The 15,297-nt window shown below is 31.2% G+C and overlaps 1 protein-coding gene across 4 annotated transcripts in view; it reads left to right on the top strand.

The window, feature by feature from the left end:
• Window positions 1–14,741, top strand: part of LOC139748059 (uncharacterized) — a 108,570-nt gene extending 93,829 nt beyond the window's left edge. For all 4 annotated transcript variants that reach the window (XM_071660642.1, XM_071660641.1, XM_071660640.1 and 1 more), the window contains 3 exons: window positions 8,067–8,560; window positions 11,593–11,822; window positions 12,219–14,741. In XM_071660642.1, coding sequence (XP_071516743.1) covers window positions 8,067–8,560; window positions 11,593–11,822; window positions 12,219–12,879 — 1,385 coding nt within the window. In that variant the 3' untranslated portion in view covers window positions 12,880–14,741. The remainder of the gene's footprint in view (window positions 1–8,066; window positions 8,561–11,592; window positions 11,823–12,218) is intronic.
• The last annotated feature ends 556 nt before the right edge of the window (window positions 14,742–15,297 follow it).

The raw sequence follows: 15,297 nt of genomic DNA, 5'->3' as shown, positions 1-15,297 counted from the left end.
CACCTTATCTAATATTCGCTTGAACTTCGAATGTTCTTCAGAGAAAAGAATGTTAGCTCTTTTTAGATTACTTTATTTTCGTCCACAAATCAGCCGTCTTTAAGTTTTGTCTTCAGCTTGTATGATATTCGCTACATTACTCCCACTAAACTCTTCAGCTTGTATACTGTTCGCTACATTAGGCTCAGTCAGATATTCCACATGTATGGTATTTGGTACAGTATACCATCTAATACCTTCAACTTGTATGACAAATAGCTACATCCTTTTTTATCAGAAGTTCAACATGTGTGATATATACCACAATACACTTACTCAGATCTTCCGCTTTTATGATATCCGCTACATTGGACCTCTTAAAATCTGATTGTATAATATTTCCTGCTTTAGGTTCTTTGAGATTTTCAGGTTGTATGATATTCCTAACATCAAACTCACTAAGATCATCATCTCAAACAGAATATACTTCATTAAGGCCCTTAGTATCATTCACTGAGCAAATCTGTTGTATTTTCTTCTTGTAAATCGATAAGATTACTTTCTATATGGCTTCGTTGTTCCAGTATGATACTTAGGTGTCGGGTTATTGCGTGCATTGTAAACATTCGAAGGCCTAGCAATTATCAGTTTATTTGCCTTGGTAGGCTACATAACACTGCTTTATTCTCAGCTAATTATATTTTCTATTCTAACACGACCAGTTTCTTGCTACTTTTCTGATCAACTGGGCAATCCTCTGACAAACAGTTTGTGTTTACATATATTAATATTTTCTTATTGTAATAATCTTGAAAGGTTCTATGATTACCACAGCTTGTTTGCCATATTTGGTTAGGATGACCTACTGAATATCTTTCGCTCCTCTATAAGTAGCTTTTGCAAAGCCACATAGATGACTTTACACCTATATCCTCCATCGTAGACAGTCTGTCTTTCCCAATAATTAATCACTCCAGCTACGCATGCTCTAATTGTACTATAAGCATTCTTAGCAACCCACATCCTACCATATTTCACGTATCTGTGTCTTTTATATTTCTTTATGTAAACACATCTTTCATCACGCCGGCTATTATATGACTTACAGTACCAGTGAGGAACCTCTTCTTGATTTTGATGGTCCTTTGCAGGCAATTCCTTAGGGTAACATAGATATATGACTCTTATATATTACTTGTTTCTTCAGGCATTTAGCATATAGCTGTTTTCATTATATACTCATACTAAGATACATATACATTACAGGAATCGAAAAATAAATTGACTGTTTAAACAACAGATACAGTTATATATAAACAAAAATTTAGCTGATAGGAAAATATTGTTCTTGAATCAGTGTAAATGGACCAAGTGAGATTATAAAGGTATTTTGTTTGTTTACTTGTTTGTTTATTTGTTTGGATCATGGCATTCAATGTCCAGCCTCACCCCAGACTCCATGACTTGTCTGGCTCCCTCTGTTGCCATTGATTTTCAGATGTTTGCAAAAACCAGCCACCCTCTACACTCTAGGAAATAAACTTTATATATATATATATATATATATATATATATATATATATATATATATATATATATATATATATATATATATATATATATATATATATATATATATATGTGTGTGTGTGTGTGTGTGTGTGTGCGTGCGTGTGTGTGTGTGTGTGTGTGTGTGTGTGTGTGTGTGTGTGTGTGTGTGTGTGTGTGTGTGTCTTTACTATTGAACTTTGCTTGCTATAGATATATACTATCATAACGTTATAAAGATTAGAAGGAAATAAAAGTTTTGCTTAGATTATCATCTATATAGCGTCGGTACATTTGTTGGTGTATGTTGTCTGTACAAATCATTATAGTTAGTGAATGTTTAATTGATTACATTGCTGTATTCCTTCGCTCATACAATACAGTTTTGCTACATTTGCCCACAAATTCTCCAATCCCTCCAGTTTGTTGTAGCGATTCGTTGTACAGTACAGAGAACAGTGTTCCTCGGTAAATATTTTAGATAGTTGCCCTATTGCCTCCTAACGCTGGTAACCTGTCAGATAGCAAATAATGCACAAAATACAGATGTTCCGCTTCGCATCTGTCCTTCTAAGCCTGACCAATGCTTCGACGTGGCAGTGGACACAATGAGTTATTAATTATAGCGTCTGTTGCCAGTAAATAATGCATGTGATTGACTTCGCACTGTGTATGATGACATTGTTATAGTGAATAAAATGTATGACGCATCATGTAAAGGAACTAGCACCGTTTATGCAGTTATTGAAGGCCGGTGTAAAATATTGGCCATAAAAAAATATCGTTGGCATTGTGCTCAGTACCTCTGACGCTTTGTGTAGTGTCTTTAAAAGTATTTTCTTTTTCTTTCACTTCCTGAAATGGAATACCGAACACTCTGACTTCATACAGGTAGATGGAGACATAGAAGCTGACTCCTTTTGGAACAAATGATATATGCAAATTGTACATTATGAGTGTAAGGCGGGAAGCTTGTCATGAAATATATGTCATGAATGTGATGCAAAATGGTTCGAGACATTCAAAAATTGATTTTTGCAAACATGTTACATTTGCATTTATAACAATGATTTCTTTGTGCTAATTAGTTACATATGTATTTCATTTTGAAACTGTGCAACGATATATATATATATATATATATATATATATATATATATATATATATATATATATATATATATATATATATATATATATATATATGATTTTTTAGGTATTGCAGGACTTTGACTGTATCATCGTTCGTGGATAAAAAAAAACAAAAGGTAAGGACAGTCTCCTCAAAGATCATTCCGTGTTAGCTCAGTCTTTGAGCTGCAAGAGACCTTGTATGGGGCATCCTGGGGTCAATAACCCCATGATGCCCCATCTGTGAGAGATGTTCTGCGGTTGTGGAATAACAGTGCTGTGTAATCAATCACATTTATTCAACTCTATAACACGTGAGAATTATACATTTTTTTCTGAATAACCTTTTTACTTTTTGGCCAGTTTATTGACTGGCCTTTCTGACCTTCTTTAAGGTTTAATACCTATCAATTTAATCATGTTGAATAAGCGATTACACTACATAACATTGATAAATGGATTAAACAATTTAGTTACATTATATGATATGAATATACTCAACATTATTTCCATTATTCAAACTCAATCTTTAATATAATGTTAATAGGGATGGTAATTTTTTGAAAACTTTAGTTATGATAATACCGATAACAAACTTTATCATGATATTTAGAATTATTATTTTTCATATTGTTATTATTATTATCATCTTTATTGTTATCATTATTATTATCACTATTATCATCATTATTATTGTCATCATTATTATCATCATTATCATAACTATTATTATATCTATTATTATCATCATCATTATTATTATTATTATTGTTATTATTATTACGATTATCATTATCATTATTATTATTATTATTTTTATTATTATTATTATTATTATTATTATTATTATTATTATTATTATTATCATTATTATTATCATTATTATCATCAATGTTATTATTTTATCATTATTATTATTATCATTATTATTGTCATTATTATTATCATTTCTATTATCTACTATTACTATTGTTATTACTGTCAATTATTATTACTATCATTATTAACATGATCATCATTTAGATTGTTACTTTTTCAGATTTTCCTATCATTATCATTATTTTCTTAATCTTTTCTGTTATCATCAACTATTATCTTTGACATGCTAGAAATAACAGGAGAACCAATGATAATGATATTTTCACTAAAAGATATCTAAAAAGAGGAAAAGTATTTTATCAACTGAAGTTTTATGAAGAATTCACTAAAACTGAAAGAGTAAATTTATTTGATGATATATTCTAGCATATTTCTTCTTCCTTTTATTATATGTAATATTGCTATAAAAGGATGTGCTTACAAACTCAAGCAATTTGATTATATCTTTATTGCTAGATCAGCAGTCTCTTTCATCATTCAAATACAGATCATTTTATCTCTGAACGCGTCTGAATCACATTAAATTCATTACTTTATTATTAATCTAGTGTTTGCCTTAGAGGGACAATATCACTCAAATTTACACCTTTATGGTAATTAATTTTCACTGGAAACATGGCACTCCTTGATTAAAGGTTCATTAGATATCTGTGCCTTTAGTTACTGGAACTCAACTCTGGCAGAGAAATTTCCTGAGGAGTGAGTGAATATGTGGGGGTGTGAAATATCTTTCGTGGAGTCAAATAATTTTTTTTCCTGTTCATTAATTCTTTCCTGTGTGTGTGTCTCCTGCTTCACACCTCAAGGCTACGGAATGCTCTTTAACAAAGTCTCACACACAATACAGTCTTATTTCCATGTTACATTTGCTTCTGTTTTACTTGTTCTCATGACGTACCCTTAGGCCTCGCCTTTTATATTCTCCCTTTTGTATAAAAAGAATAATATTAGATATATTCTACAAAAACAGTCCCAGGATGATCAGGAGACTTGTAGGCACACTTGAAGAAAAATGTTTTGCTTGTAGATACAATAATACGTAAACATTTAAGTGTCAGGACCACTGAAGTCTGTAAACTTACTTTAGCGAAATGATTACTTAATTTACATTAATCTCCCTGCACAAAGAGAGCAAGTGATAGACTGTGATATAAAAAGTCTCACAGAATTACGAGAATACTAAGAAGCAAACTTCGATATCATATATCATATTATGTTGGTAAAATGATGGTAAACAGATAGACGGATGATTAGAAAGATAGATAGACAAAAAATTGGGTAATTAGATTGATAGATAGATAGATAGATAGATAGGTGAATGGATAGACAAATGGATAGAAATATTATTATCGTTATTTTTTGTTTGTATAAGAATGGTTTTCCCAACCAGTAACAAAGGAAAAGTAGGGACAGATTTTCAAGTTAGTTTGACAAACGTTCACTGTTTATTTGTGGAGCGATTTGCTCAGAGCATAACGGAAGTTTGATTATATTTGCTGGTGGAGTTAGGTAGCCATCCAGCACGGTTGGTTCATCTACGTTTCCCCTCCACTAAAATGTTCGCTCTCTGTGTTTGCTCATTGCCTTAAACAGTAGCAGTTGGTTGGTTATTTCGATTTTACGCCTATCGACCTGCCAGAGTCATTAAGGCTATGAACATGAAGACATAACCCACTAGAGGAGGTGTTTGAAATAAATCTTAAGAACATATACATTCTCACTGCATATATGGCACTTCAGTGTATCTTGTTGGTTAGTATCGGCTATCAGGGTCTGTAAGGTTGTCGAGGTCATTTTCTGAACAATATGTATATATATATATATATATATATATATATATATATATATATATATATATATATATATATATATATATATATATATATATATATATATATATATAATATATATATATATATATATATATATATATATATATATATATATATATATATATATATATATATATATATATATATATATATATATATATATATATATATATATATATATATATATATATATATATATATATATATATATATATATATATATATATCAGTCCATTTGGACTAAAATTAAAAGTAATATCTCACAATAATTGAGGATATTTTTCTCTTTATCTGTGATGACTATGTTGAAGATATGCGGCTAATGTCTTTCACATATGTAATATTGGCGCAACAATTTGATCAACACTTGCAATTCTTCCTATTCAGGTGGAATTATATAAACTTTAACATCGTATACGATAATAATGAAAAGAAAATGATGGCTTTATCTATACCCCACCAGTTACCAGAGGAAGAAAGTATAAAAAAGTGAAAGGAAATTAGGAAAATACAAAGAAATCAGTGGCTCACAACGAATGAAGCCACGAAGAATGTTTTTCACCATCGCCTTTAGTTTTTTCTTTTTCACCAAAACTTGTCTTCAGTAAGTTATGGCCTCCATAATGGCATCGAACGAAATCTAATCACATGACAAACTTCCAGGTGAAGGGATGGAAAGCTTTCCAGCTCACTTACTTGGACTCAGCCTTCAAAAGAAACGTCAAAGGACGTTTGAGAATTAGAAAAGTTTAGCCTCAGCCACTGAGGGTCCGGTAGCCAATGAAACCTCGCTAAAGCCATTATTGTTTGGACAATCGTGTTAAACAAGTTTCTTGAGAATATTGGGTTATTTGAGAGAGTTAATTAGTTAATTAGCGTAGCATGAACTCCACTCGTCTTCAAGGGAAAGTATAATATGGAAAGTATTGATTCTGATCGTTCACTCATAGTCTCCTCCTTGGAAGCATAATTAGATAACAGTATGTGAAACTGGTTGTTAAATTGTGCTAATAAAGGAGGGGAAAAACTGGTGAATGATGAGCAACCACTCGGGTGACAGTTAACAAGGTCATTTATTACTCTGACTGTGTATATACAAACATATACATTGGTTCCACACAAGCTTACACAACATACTAATGTGTTTGTCTTTCCCCTATTTATATATATATATATATATATATATATATATATATATATATATATATATATATATATATATATATATATATATATATATATATATATATATATATATATATATATATATATATATATATATATATATGGCCTTTGTTGTCTTTTCCTAGCACTACCTTGCGCACGTGCGGGGGAGGGGGTTGTCATTTCATGTGTGGCGGGGTGGCGACGGGAATGAATAAAGGCAGCAAGCATGAATTGTGTACATGTGCATATATGTATATGTCTGTGTATGTATATATATGTATACGTTGGAGTGTATAGGTATGTATATGTGTGTGTGTGTGTGGACGTGTATGTATATACATGTGTATGTGGGTGGGTTGGGCCATTCTTTCGTCTATTTCCTTGCGCTGCCTCACTAACGCGAGAGCCAGCGACGAAGTATAATAAATAAATAAACAAATATATATATATATATATATATATATATATATATATATATATATATATATATATATATATATATATATATATATATATATACATAATCTTTTTCACTAGTTTTCTTCGCAAATATATGTTTACTTGAAACCTCCCTAAAAAGAACTTTCAAATGGATGAAAAAGTCAGCACATAATTAAAAGTTGAAGGAAATCAAGTGTAAATCCTGCAGCCTTTGTGAAACACGAACGAAAGGAAAAAAGAAGAAAAAAGGAATCTTGATAACGTGAACCTGAAAAGCTGTGATATGTACGAATAAAAGTGAAAAACATTATGGAAAAAAAATGGGAAGATGTTAAACGCCTGCTTCCCAGGAACTTCCGAGACGAGACAATTTTGTAAACTGAATGAAATACAAGGAAATGCAAAATATGGAGAGAAATGACTAACTATTCAAAAGAGTAACCAAAATACTTAGAAATCAAAACAGTAACAGATGTTATCATGGGTAATTATCTTTTATCTTCAGATTTACCTGACTTTTGGCCTTAGGTTAGATTATCTGATGTACATCTATACACATCATCTTATCTTTCTTTGGGTTTATCATCATAAAAGTCTTGTTGGTTTATTCTGTCCAATGGCCACCATATTTTGGTTTTATTTTTGGAGGCAATATTCTGGTGAATAATCAACCTGCCATTTGTAACGGAGCAAATATATATTTTTGTATGTTCCACTTTCCGATTATTGCATATTTTCCTGCCCATGTATATTTAGTAATTGATTTTGGCTTGTAATTTTAAGTTTTGATTTGTTGTTTGAACTTGAATATCGCTTCATTAGTGCTTTGCCGTTAACTCTTTGAATGTACTTCATAAAAATTTCCAGCACACTTTTAGGGTTGATTAATTCAGTTTTGGGAGGCTTTTGACTTTATATCCTGCAATTATTTTTGACATTTTGTTCACCTCTCATAATGTTTTTATTCATACTTCTCTGTTTTTTTTTTTCATAACTGTGGAACATGCATGATAAGTTTTATAATCCTTTCCTACGTTATATTATATTTTGTTTCCCATTTTCTCTTCCCTCCCTCCTCATCGCCGGCAGCCGCCCAGCGAGGAGACCGCTGGGTCTGGCCTGGACAAAGACCAGCCCGTGGAACTCATCGGAGCAAGAATCCCTCTGCTTTCCTCCCTCCTGTATCTCCTCGAGCTTCTCCTGTTGGTATATCCTCCCTCCCTCTCCTCTTGGCCCCATCAGCATCCTCCAAAAACCCCCGCAGGAGAGCCCCAACCTCCAGATCTTCCTTCATTTCGAGGCCAAAGACCAACAACCCTTTCGAAGCCTCGCCTCTCTCAAGACTGCAAGGACCTCTTGTCTTTCGCCCTCTCCCCATAGATATATCCAAGCTTCCCTTGGAGACGTCAGACGAAGTCGACTCCTTGGACTCCTTAGTGACAAACACGGACATCCTGTCGCAGGACCTGAGCGAAATCCGTAGCCAACGGACACCAGATATCGGTCTTACGAACACCCGATTTTCGCAAACGCTCCCGAACCTCAACTTCGGCAGACCATCATCAGCTCTGAGACAACCTGAGGTGAGTCAAAAGTCATAAACTTATCTGTACTGCTGCAGGTGGCTGTGTGCAGTCATTCAGAGGATGAGGGAGTTAACGTAGCATCTTTGACATAATGCAAAAGACGTCACTGCAAAGAGAGTAACCAGGAACTAGAACTTAATTCGCGTCTTAATGTTCAAGACTTAAGAATGTTCTTCATCTCAGTAACTCCATCATCACGATCTTTTTCAAGCGTAGAAATAAGTAGATAATCTAAACAAGAAGGATTGCCTAGATATTACATTCTAGTTACAATAACACCTTTTTTATCAGCTATTCTGATACATTGATGCCAGTTCCTTTTCATCTTAGTAATAATCCCAATGTCCATTCAGCCTCACTGGATCCCTAAAATGAGATTCTAGTTGAGTTTAATTGGATGATGACAATTGATAATCTCAATAATCACGATAAATCAAGAAATTCAATTTCATAATGCATGATATATATATATATATATATATATATATATATATATATATATATATATATATATATATATATATATATATATATATATATATATATATATATATATATATATATATATATATATATATATATATATATATATATATATATATATATATATATATTATCCCTGGGTATAGGGGATTAAGAATACTTCCCACGTATTCCTTGCGTGTCGTAGAAGGCGACTAAAAGGGGAGGGAGCGGGGGCTGGAAATCCTCCCCTCTCTTTTTTTTTTTTCATTTTCCAAAAGAAGGAACAGAGGGGGACAGGTGAGGATATTCTAAAAAAGGCCCAGTCCTCTGTTCTTAATGCTACCTCGCTAACGCGGGAAATGGCGAATAGTTTAAAAGAAAAGAAAGAAATATATATATGTATATATATATATATATATATATATATATATATATATATATATATATATATATATATATATATATATATATATATATATATATATATATATATATATATATATATATATACATATGTATCTATGTATATATTTATATATATGCATATATTTATGACATTGACAATCATTTTTTATCGACATTGGATTACAGTGAACAGTGATTCATATCAAAAGCCTGCTTATGATAAAGTTAACTAGTATGTAATCCAGTAACTAGTTATTATACATTTACCGTTGAGAAATTTACTTACAAGAAGTTACTAATTTTCCAATCTATTGCCTGAGTACGATAAGCCAATGCTGAACATTAGATTTCTACATATAAACAGAACATCTTGGATTATCCAAGGTAAATCTAGAATTGTCCGAGACGTCATTTTTTTCTAAATATTGCGGTAAATCTGTTTCCTTTTGTACTAGAGAGCGTGGGAACATTCCCACTATTAAATGATATGTCATTTCACTATAGTAAATTTATGCTTGTTTCTTAACTAGGATGCAAGTCATGATTTATGCTAATTGTTTCAGAATTATATATCAGAACTTCCTCAGGAAATGAGAATATTTTTTCTACATGTTACATTGTCAATTACGCAGTTCTAAACAACATTGAGAATCGTGTATAGGGTGTATCTTTTTTTCTAGGAGAGCTTACAAGATTGAATGAGTGAAATGTTCATATTCATCCCCGTTGCATGTATTTTTCTTGCTTGATTTTCGTTATTCTTTGAGTCAATGGATAGGGTCAATATATATATATATATATATATATATATATATATATATATATATATATATATATATATATATATATATATATATATATATATATATATATATATATATATATATATATATATATATATATATATATATATACATATATATATATATATATATATATATATATATATATATATATATATATATATATATATATATATATATATATATATATATATATATATATATATATATATATATATATATATATATATATATATATATATATATATATATATATATATATATATATATATATATGGGAGCGGGGGGCTGGAAATCCTCCCCTCTCAATTTTTTTTTTTTTTAATTTTCCAAAAGAAGGAACAGAGAAGGGGGCCAGGTGAGGATATTCCCCCAATGGCCCAGTCCTCAGTTCTTAACGCTACCTCGCTAACGCGGGAAATGGCGAATAGTTTGAAAAAAAAAAAAAAAAAATATATATATATATATATATATATATATATATATATATATATATATATATATATATATATATATATATATATATATATATATATATATATTCACTCTGAGGGCAAGGAATAGAGTGAATTGGAGCGATGTGGTATACAGGGGTTGACGTGCTGTCAGTGGATTGAATCAAGGCATGTGAAGCGTCTGGGGTAAACCATGGAAAGCTGTGTAGGTATGTATATTTGCGTGTGTGGACGTGTGTATGTACATGTGTATGGGGGGGGGTTGGGCCATTTCTTTCGTCTGTTTCCTTGCGCTACCTCGCAAACGCGGGAGACAGCGACAAAGTATAAAAAAAAAAAAAAAAATATATATATATATATATATATATATATTTATATATATATATATATATACATATATATATATATATATATATATATATATATATATATATATATATATATATATATATATATATATATATATATATATATATATATATATATATATATATATATATATATATATATATATATATATATATATATATATATATCAATGCATATATATATATATATATATATATATATATATATATATATATATATATATATATATATATATATATATATATATATATATATGTATATAAAATTTGGCAAGAGTTCCTCAGTCTGTTTTCTTTCTGCATACATAGTATAGAGAATTCATATGTGAACATGCATTTTTGGTGAACAGTATCAAATATTCATATACAGCTATTTGCAGTTTTTGGGATGATCCAACCGCGTGTGGCATATGTTTGCATAGCCAGACACCTGACAGTTAGTCAGTCAATAGACAGCTTTTGCAGAAATCCACAATATTGTGACAATCAAATTACAGTGTTTCTCCTCGTCTTTGGGTTTTCTTTCCCAACAGCCAAGCTTGGTGCAGACGCTAGTCACAATGCCAGACATCTCCAAGCTTCCCCTGGAAACATCTTCCTCTTCCTCTTCTTTTTCCTCCTTCTCGTCCTTCGCCAATACTGTGGATGGCCAGAACGCAACCATACCCAGGGGCGTGAACGCAGCCGTGCCTTCGTCTGTGCCTTCAGGAGTGGATTCCGATGATATTTTGGAGGGCGAAGGCATCGACTCCATCGGCATTAGGTGGGTTTTACAAGTGTTGTAGGGAAAAACTCCCTCATGCCTATTCATTCAGGGTTGTGTATATATCCCTGATTTCATAGTTCTTCATTCTAAAATTATGCTTCAGCCATCTCGCTATCTTTATGCTTACAATAAATACATAGAGAGATTACCATCCATGCTAGATTCATATGAGCATCTTGCAATGACAGCAAAATGATCTCAGATCATCTGGAAGATTTTTTTTCTTATCTTGACTTCTAAATATGCATTTCTGTGTCCAGGTGGCAAGGTCTTTGTAAGATCCAGATACTGTATTAATTGACGGGTTGTCAGTGTGAATATGTAAGGAGTAGACTAATTTTTTAACTGTTCAAAATTCGAAGCATTAATCCAGTTCCATCATCTCTTGTCCAGGAGCGGACGTCATCTGCTCGAGGTTTTCCAGCAGCCGCAAACTGGAGCTTCGCCTAACCCAAGTGCCACTCCAGTTCCCTCACAGATATTCCTCAAAGACTTTATCCTGGACGACTCCCCCTTCTTGAAGAGCGCGAACATTGAAGGCAATCGCATTTTCAAGGCTTCAAGTTTTGAAGCTTTGGAGGAGTTCGCGTTCCTGAACTCAAAGGCGATTGAACAGGCCTTCCAGAATTTCAAACAGATTCCGGCAGATACTAATGACATTAAAGCGGTCGCCGGGGATCCTGTAATTTTCCCGAAACGAATTGAAAATCTAAGCTCTGCGTCAAATGGCAGTCCAATACAAGTGGTAGACCCTCCAGAATTGGGAGTAACTTTTGGGGTAAGGGACGCCACCTTTGCGTTCCCTGTTCCACAACTTCAACCCGAGGCTAACCGGAGGCTAAAACCAATATCCCTAGCGGCAGCAAACCTCAGACCAAACAGGTCTTCCCAGTCTCAAAGACCAGAATCCAGAGAAGCCAAATCAGTGTCCCTGTTCTTAAAGAAGAACTCAGACTCTAAGAAGGAGAGAGGTGGGCTGTCTTATATCTGGTTATGGCCAAATGATACTCATGCCATTAACTTTCTCACCAGATCAGCCACATTTGGTCTCTGAGACAAGAGACATTAAAACAAAGGAATATATCTATGACTCGCTGTTGAATTTTTCAATTTTTTTTTCCTTCGAGAAGAAATGAAAGAAATTATGCATGTCTTAGAGTGTAAAGAGTGTATGCATTACCAATTTATTACGTAATTGGAGCTAATTATTGAAGTATTATTGTAGTGCAAACGAATCCTGTCTACTTCAACCATTACTGTTACTTTTCTACTAGAAATGGTAACAATCAAGCTCGAAACAAATTCCTATGATGAAAAGGAGATTCGTAAGATCGAGTGAGCTGCCCTTACAAAAAGAAAAGAAACTTACGTCACGTTCTTCTAACATACGTTTCATGCTCAGATGACTGAAAAAGAAACTTTGATTCTCCTCAGATAAAAAAGGAAGAATATTTAACATTTCATTTGGGTATTTAAGCTTGTGTTGCTCTTGAGGGTAATTCTATCTCTTTTATGAAATTCTAAAAGGTCCAAATGTACCATTCATTTGCCAACTATATGAATACTTTACGTACCTTTATAAGTACAGAAAAATACTTTCACCAGACCGAAGATTTATTTGTTTTTATTATTTATTATTATTATTATTATTATTATTATTATTATTATTATTATTATTATTATTATTATTATTATTATCATTATTATCATTATTATTATTATTATTATTATTATTATTATTATTATTATTATTATTATTATTATTATTATTATTATTATCATTATTATTATTATTATTACTATCATTATTATTATTATTACTATTATTATTATTATTATTATTATTATTATTATTATTATTATTATTATTATTATTGTTATTATTAACATCATTATCATTATTATTATAATTATTATCATTATTATTATTATCATTGTTATTATCATTATTATTACCATTATTATTATTATTGTCATTATCATTACCATTATTATTATCATCATCATCATAATTATTACCACTTCATTCTACTGTTTAATTCCTCTGAAAATTAATATTTTGATGAAGCATTAATAGCCCACATGATTGTTCTTTTTTTGCTACTCTCTCTCTCTCTCTCTCTCTCTCTCTCTCTCTCTCTCTCTCTCTCTCTCTCTCTCTCTCTCTCTCTCTCTCTCTACCATCCTCATCACAGCCAGCCTAACACTTCTTGAGGTAATTTCATTGTTACTAAAAATTTTCTTAGAACTACAGTATCCTTCTATACGGTGACAAATATGGTTATAAGATTTGCTCATGAAATACAGTTTTGTTTGCAAAGTCAAACAAGTTTGTTAAAAAAAAGCTCTACGTGTTTTTTATGAAGTTAGATAGCCTTTGTGAAGTCAGACTAGTTTGTTATGAACGTTCAATATATTTTGTTTATGATGTTAGATAACTTTTGTTTGTTAGATATTGTTCGATAGATTTTGCTTGGTTAGACTTTTTGTAAGATAAAGTTTGATTTTTTTTGTAAAGTTAGAGATTTTCTTTTTAAGGATAAGGTAAGATAAGTTAAGATAATGATAAGTTATCTGGGGCACTTCTAGGCTTAAGAATATTCTTGACTGTAATATCAGATAGTGGTTATATTAAATCATAACCTTTGAGTAATTCCTAAGGATGATATTGATGGAAGAATGAAAAGAAAATATTTGTTTGATTGTTTGTCTTTGACATATTGCTTATTTATACTATCTTCACTGTTTTAGTGCAAGTGTGAATGTCTTCATTTATTATTTTAGCATTATATGCATTATGTTCATTACATTCAAAGCATTCTATGTAAAAAAATGCTCAAATATATTTTTCATAGCTTCTTCCACACATGTATCATGTATCACATGTACCATATGATAAATAAAAATCCTAGTTATTCATCTCTGTGACTCACGCTATTAACCCTTGTGTCATTACATAAAGCTAATGAGTTTGTAAAAGAAAATAGATGAAAACTTTAGGTATTGGAAAAATTTTCAAACGTAAAGTAAAGCAGAAAGTACAGGAAGAAAGAGAAGAGACAGGAAAAGACAAGTAACGTAATGGTATATATATATATATATATATATATATATATATATGAACATAAAGCAATAGAATTTTTTTCCTGCATGAAAACGTGAGAAACCATTATCATATATGACATAAAGTAACATGTATATTTACGTACATAGCTCCCTATATAGATACTTATATCATTTATATGTGGATGTATAAGATATTCATAAGACTATTCAAGTATTATCTTATACTGGACAGGTGAATATTTTTGTCTGTCTTCTGGTGATCTTTAGATTAAATGGTCTCAAAGATTTTCATTAAACGTTCAGCATATAAGAGATACATTTCCTATATTTTTGGCTTTTCAACAAACAATACAGAAAATTCCTCTGTTCATATCTAGTCCCTCTTCTAAGGATATTAGAAATCAGA

Source organism: Panulirus ornatus, chromosome 72, assembly GCF_036320965.1.
Source record: "Panulirus ornatus isolate Po-2019 chromosome 72, ASM3632096v1, whole genome shotgun sequence".
NCBI classification, from domain to species: domain Eukaryota; kingdom Metazoa; phylum Arthropoda; class Malacostraca; order Decapoda; family Palinuridae; genus Panulirus; species Panulirus ornatus.
Note: the sequence above shows the minus strand (reverse complement) of the source record. Positions and strands in the feature narration are given on the sequence as shown.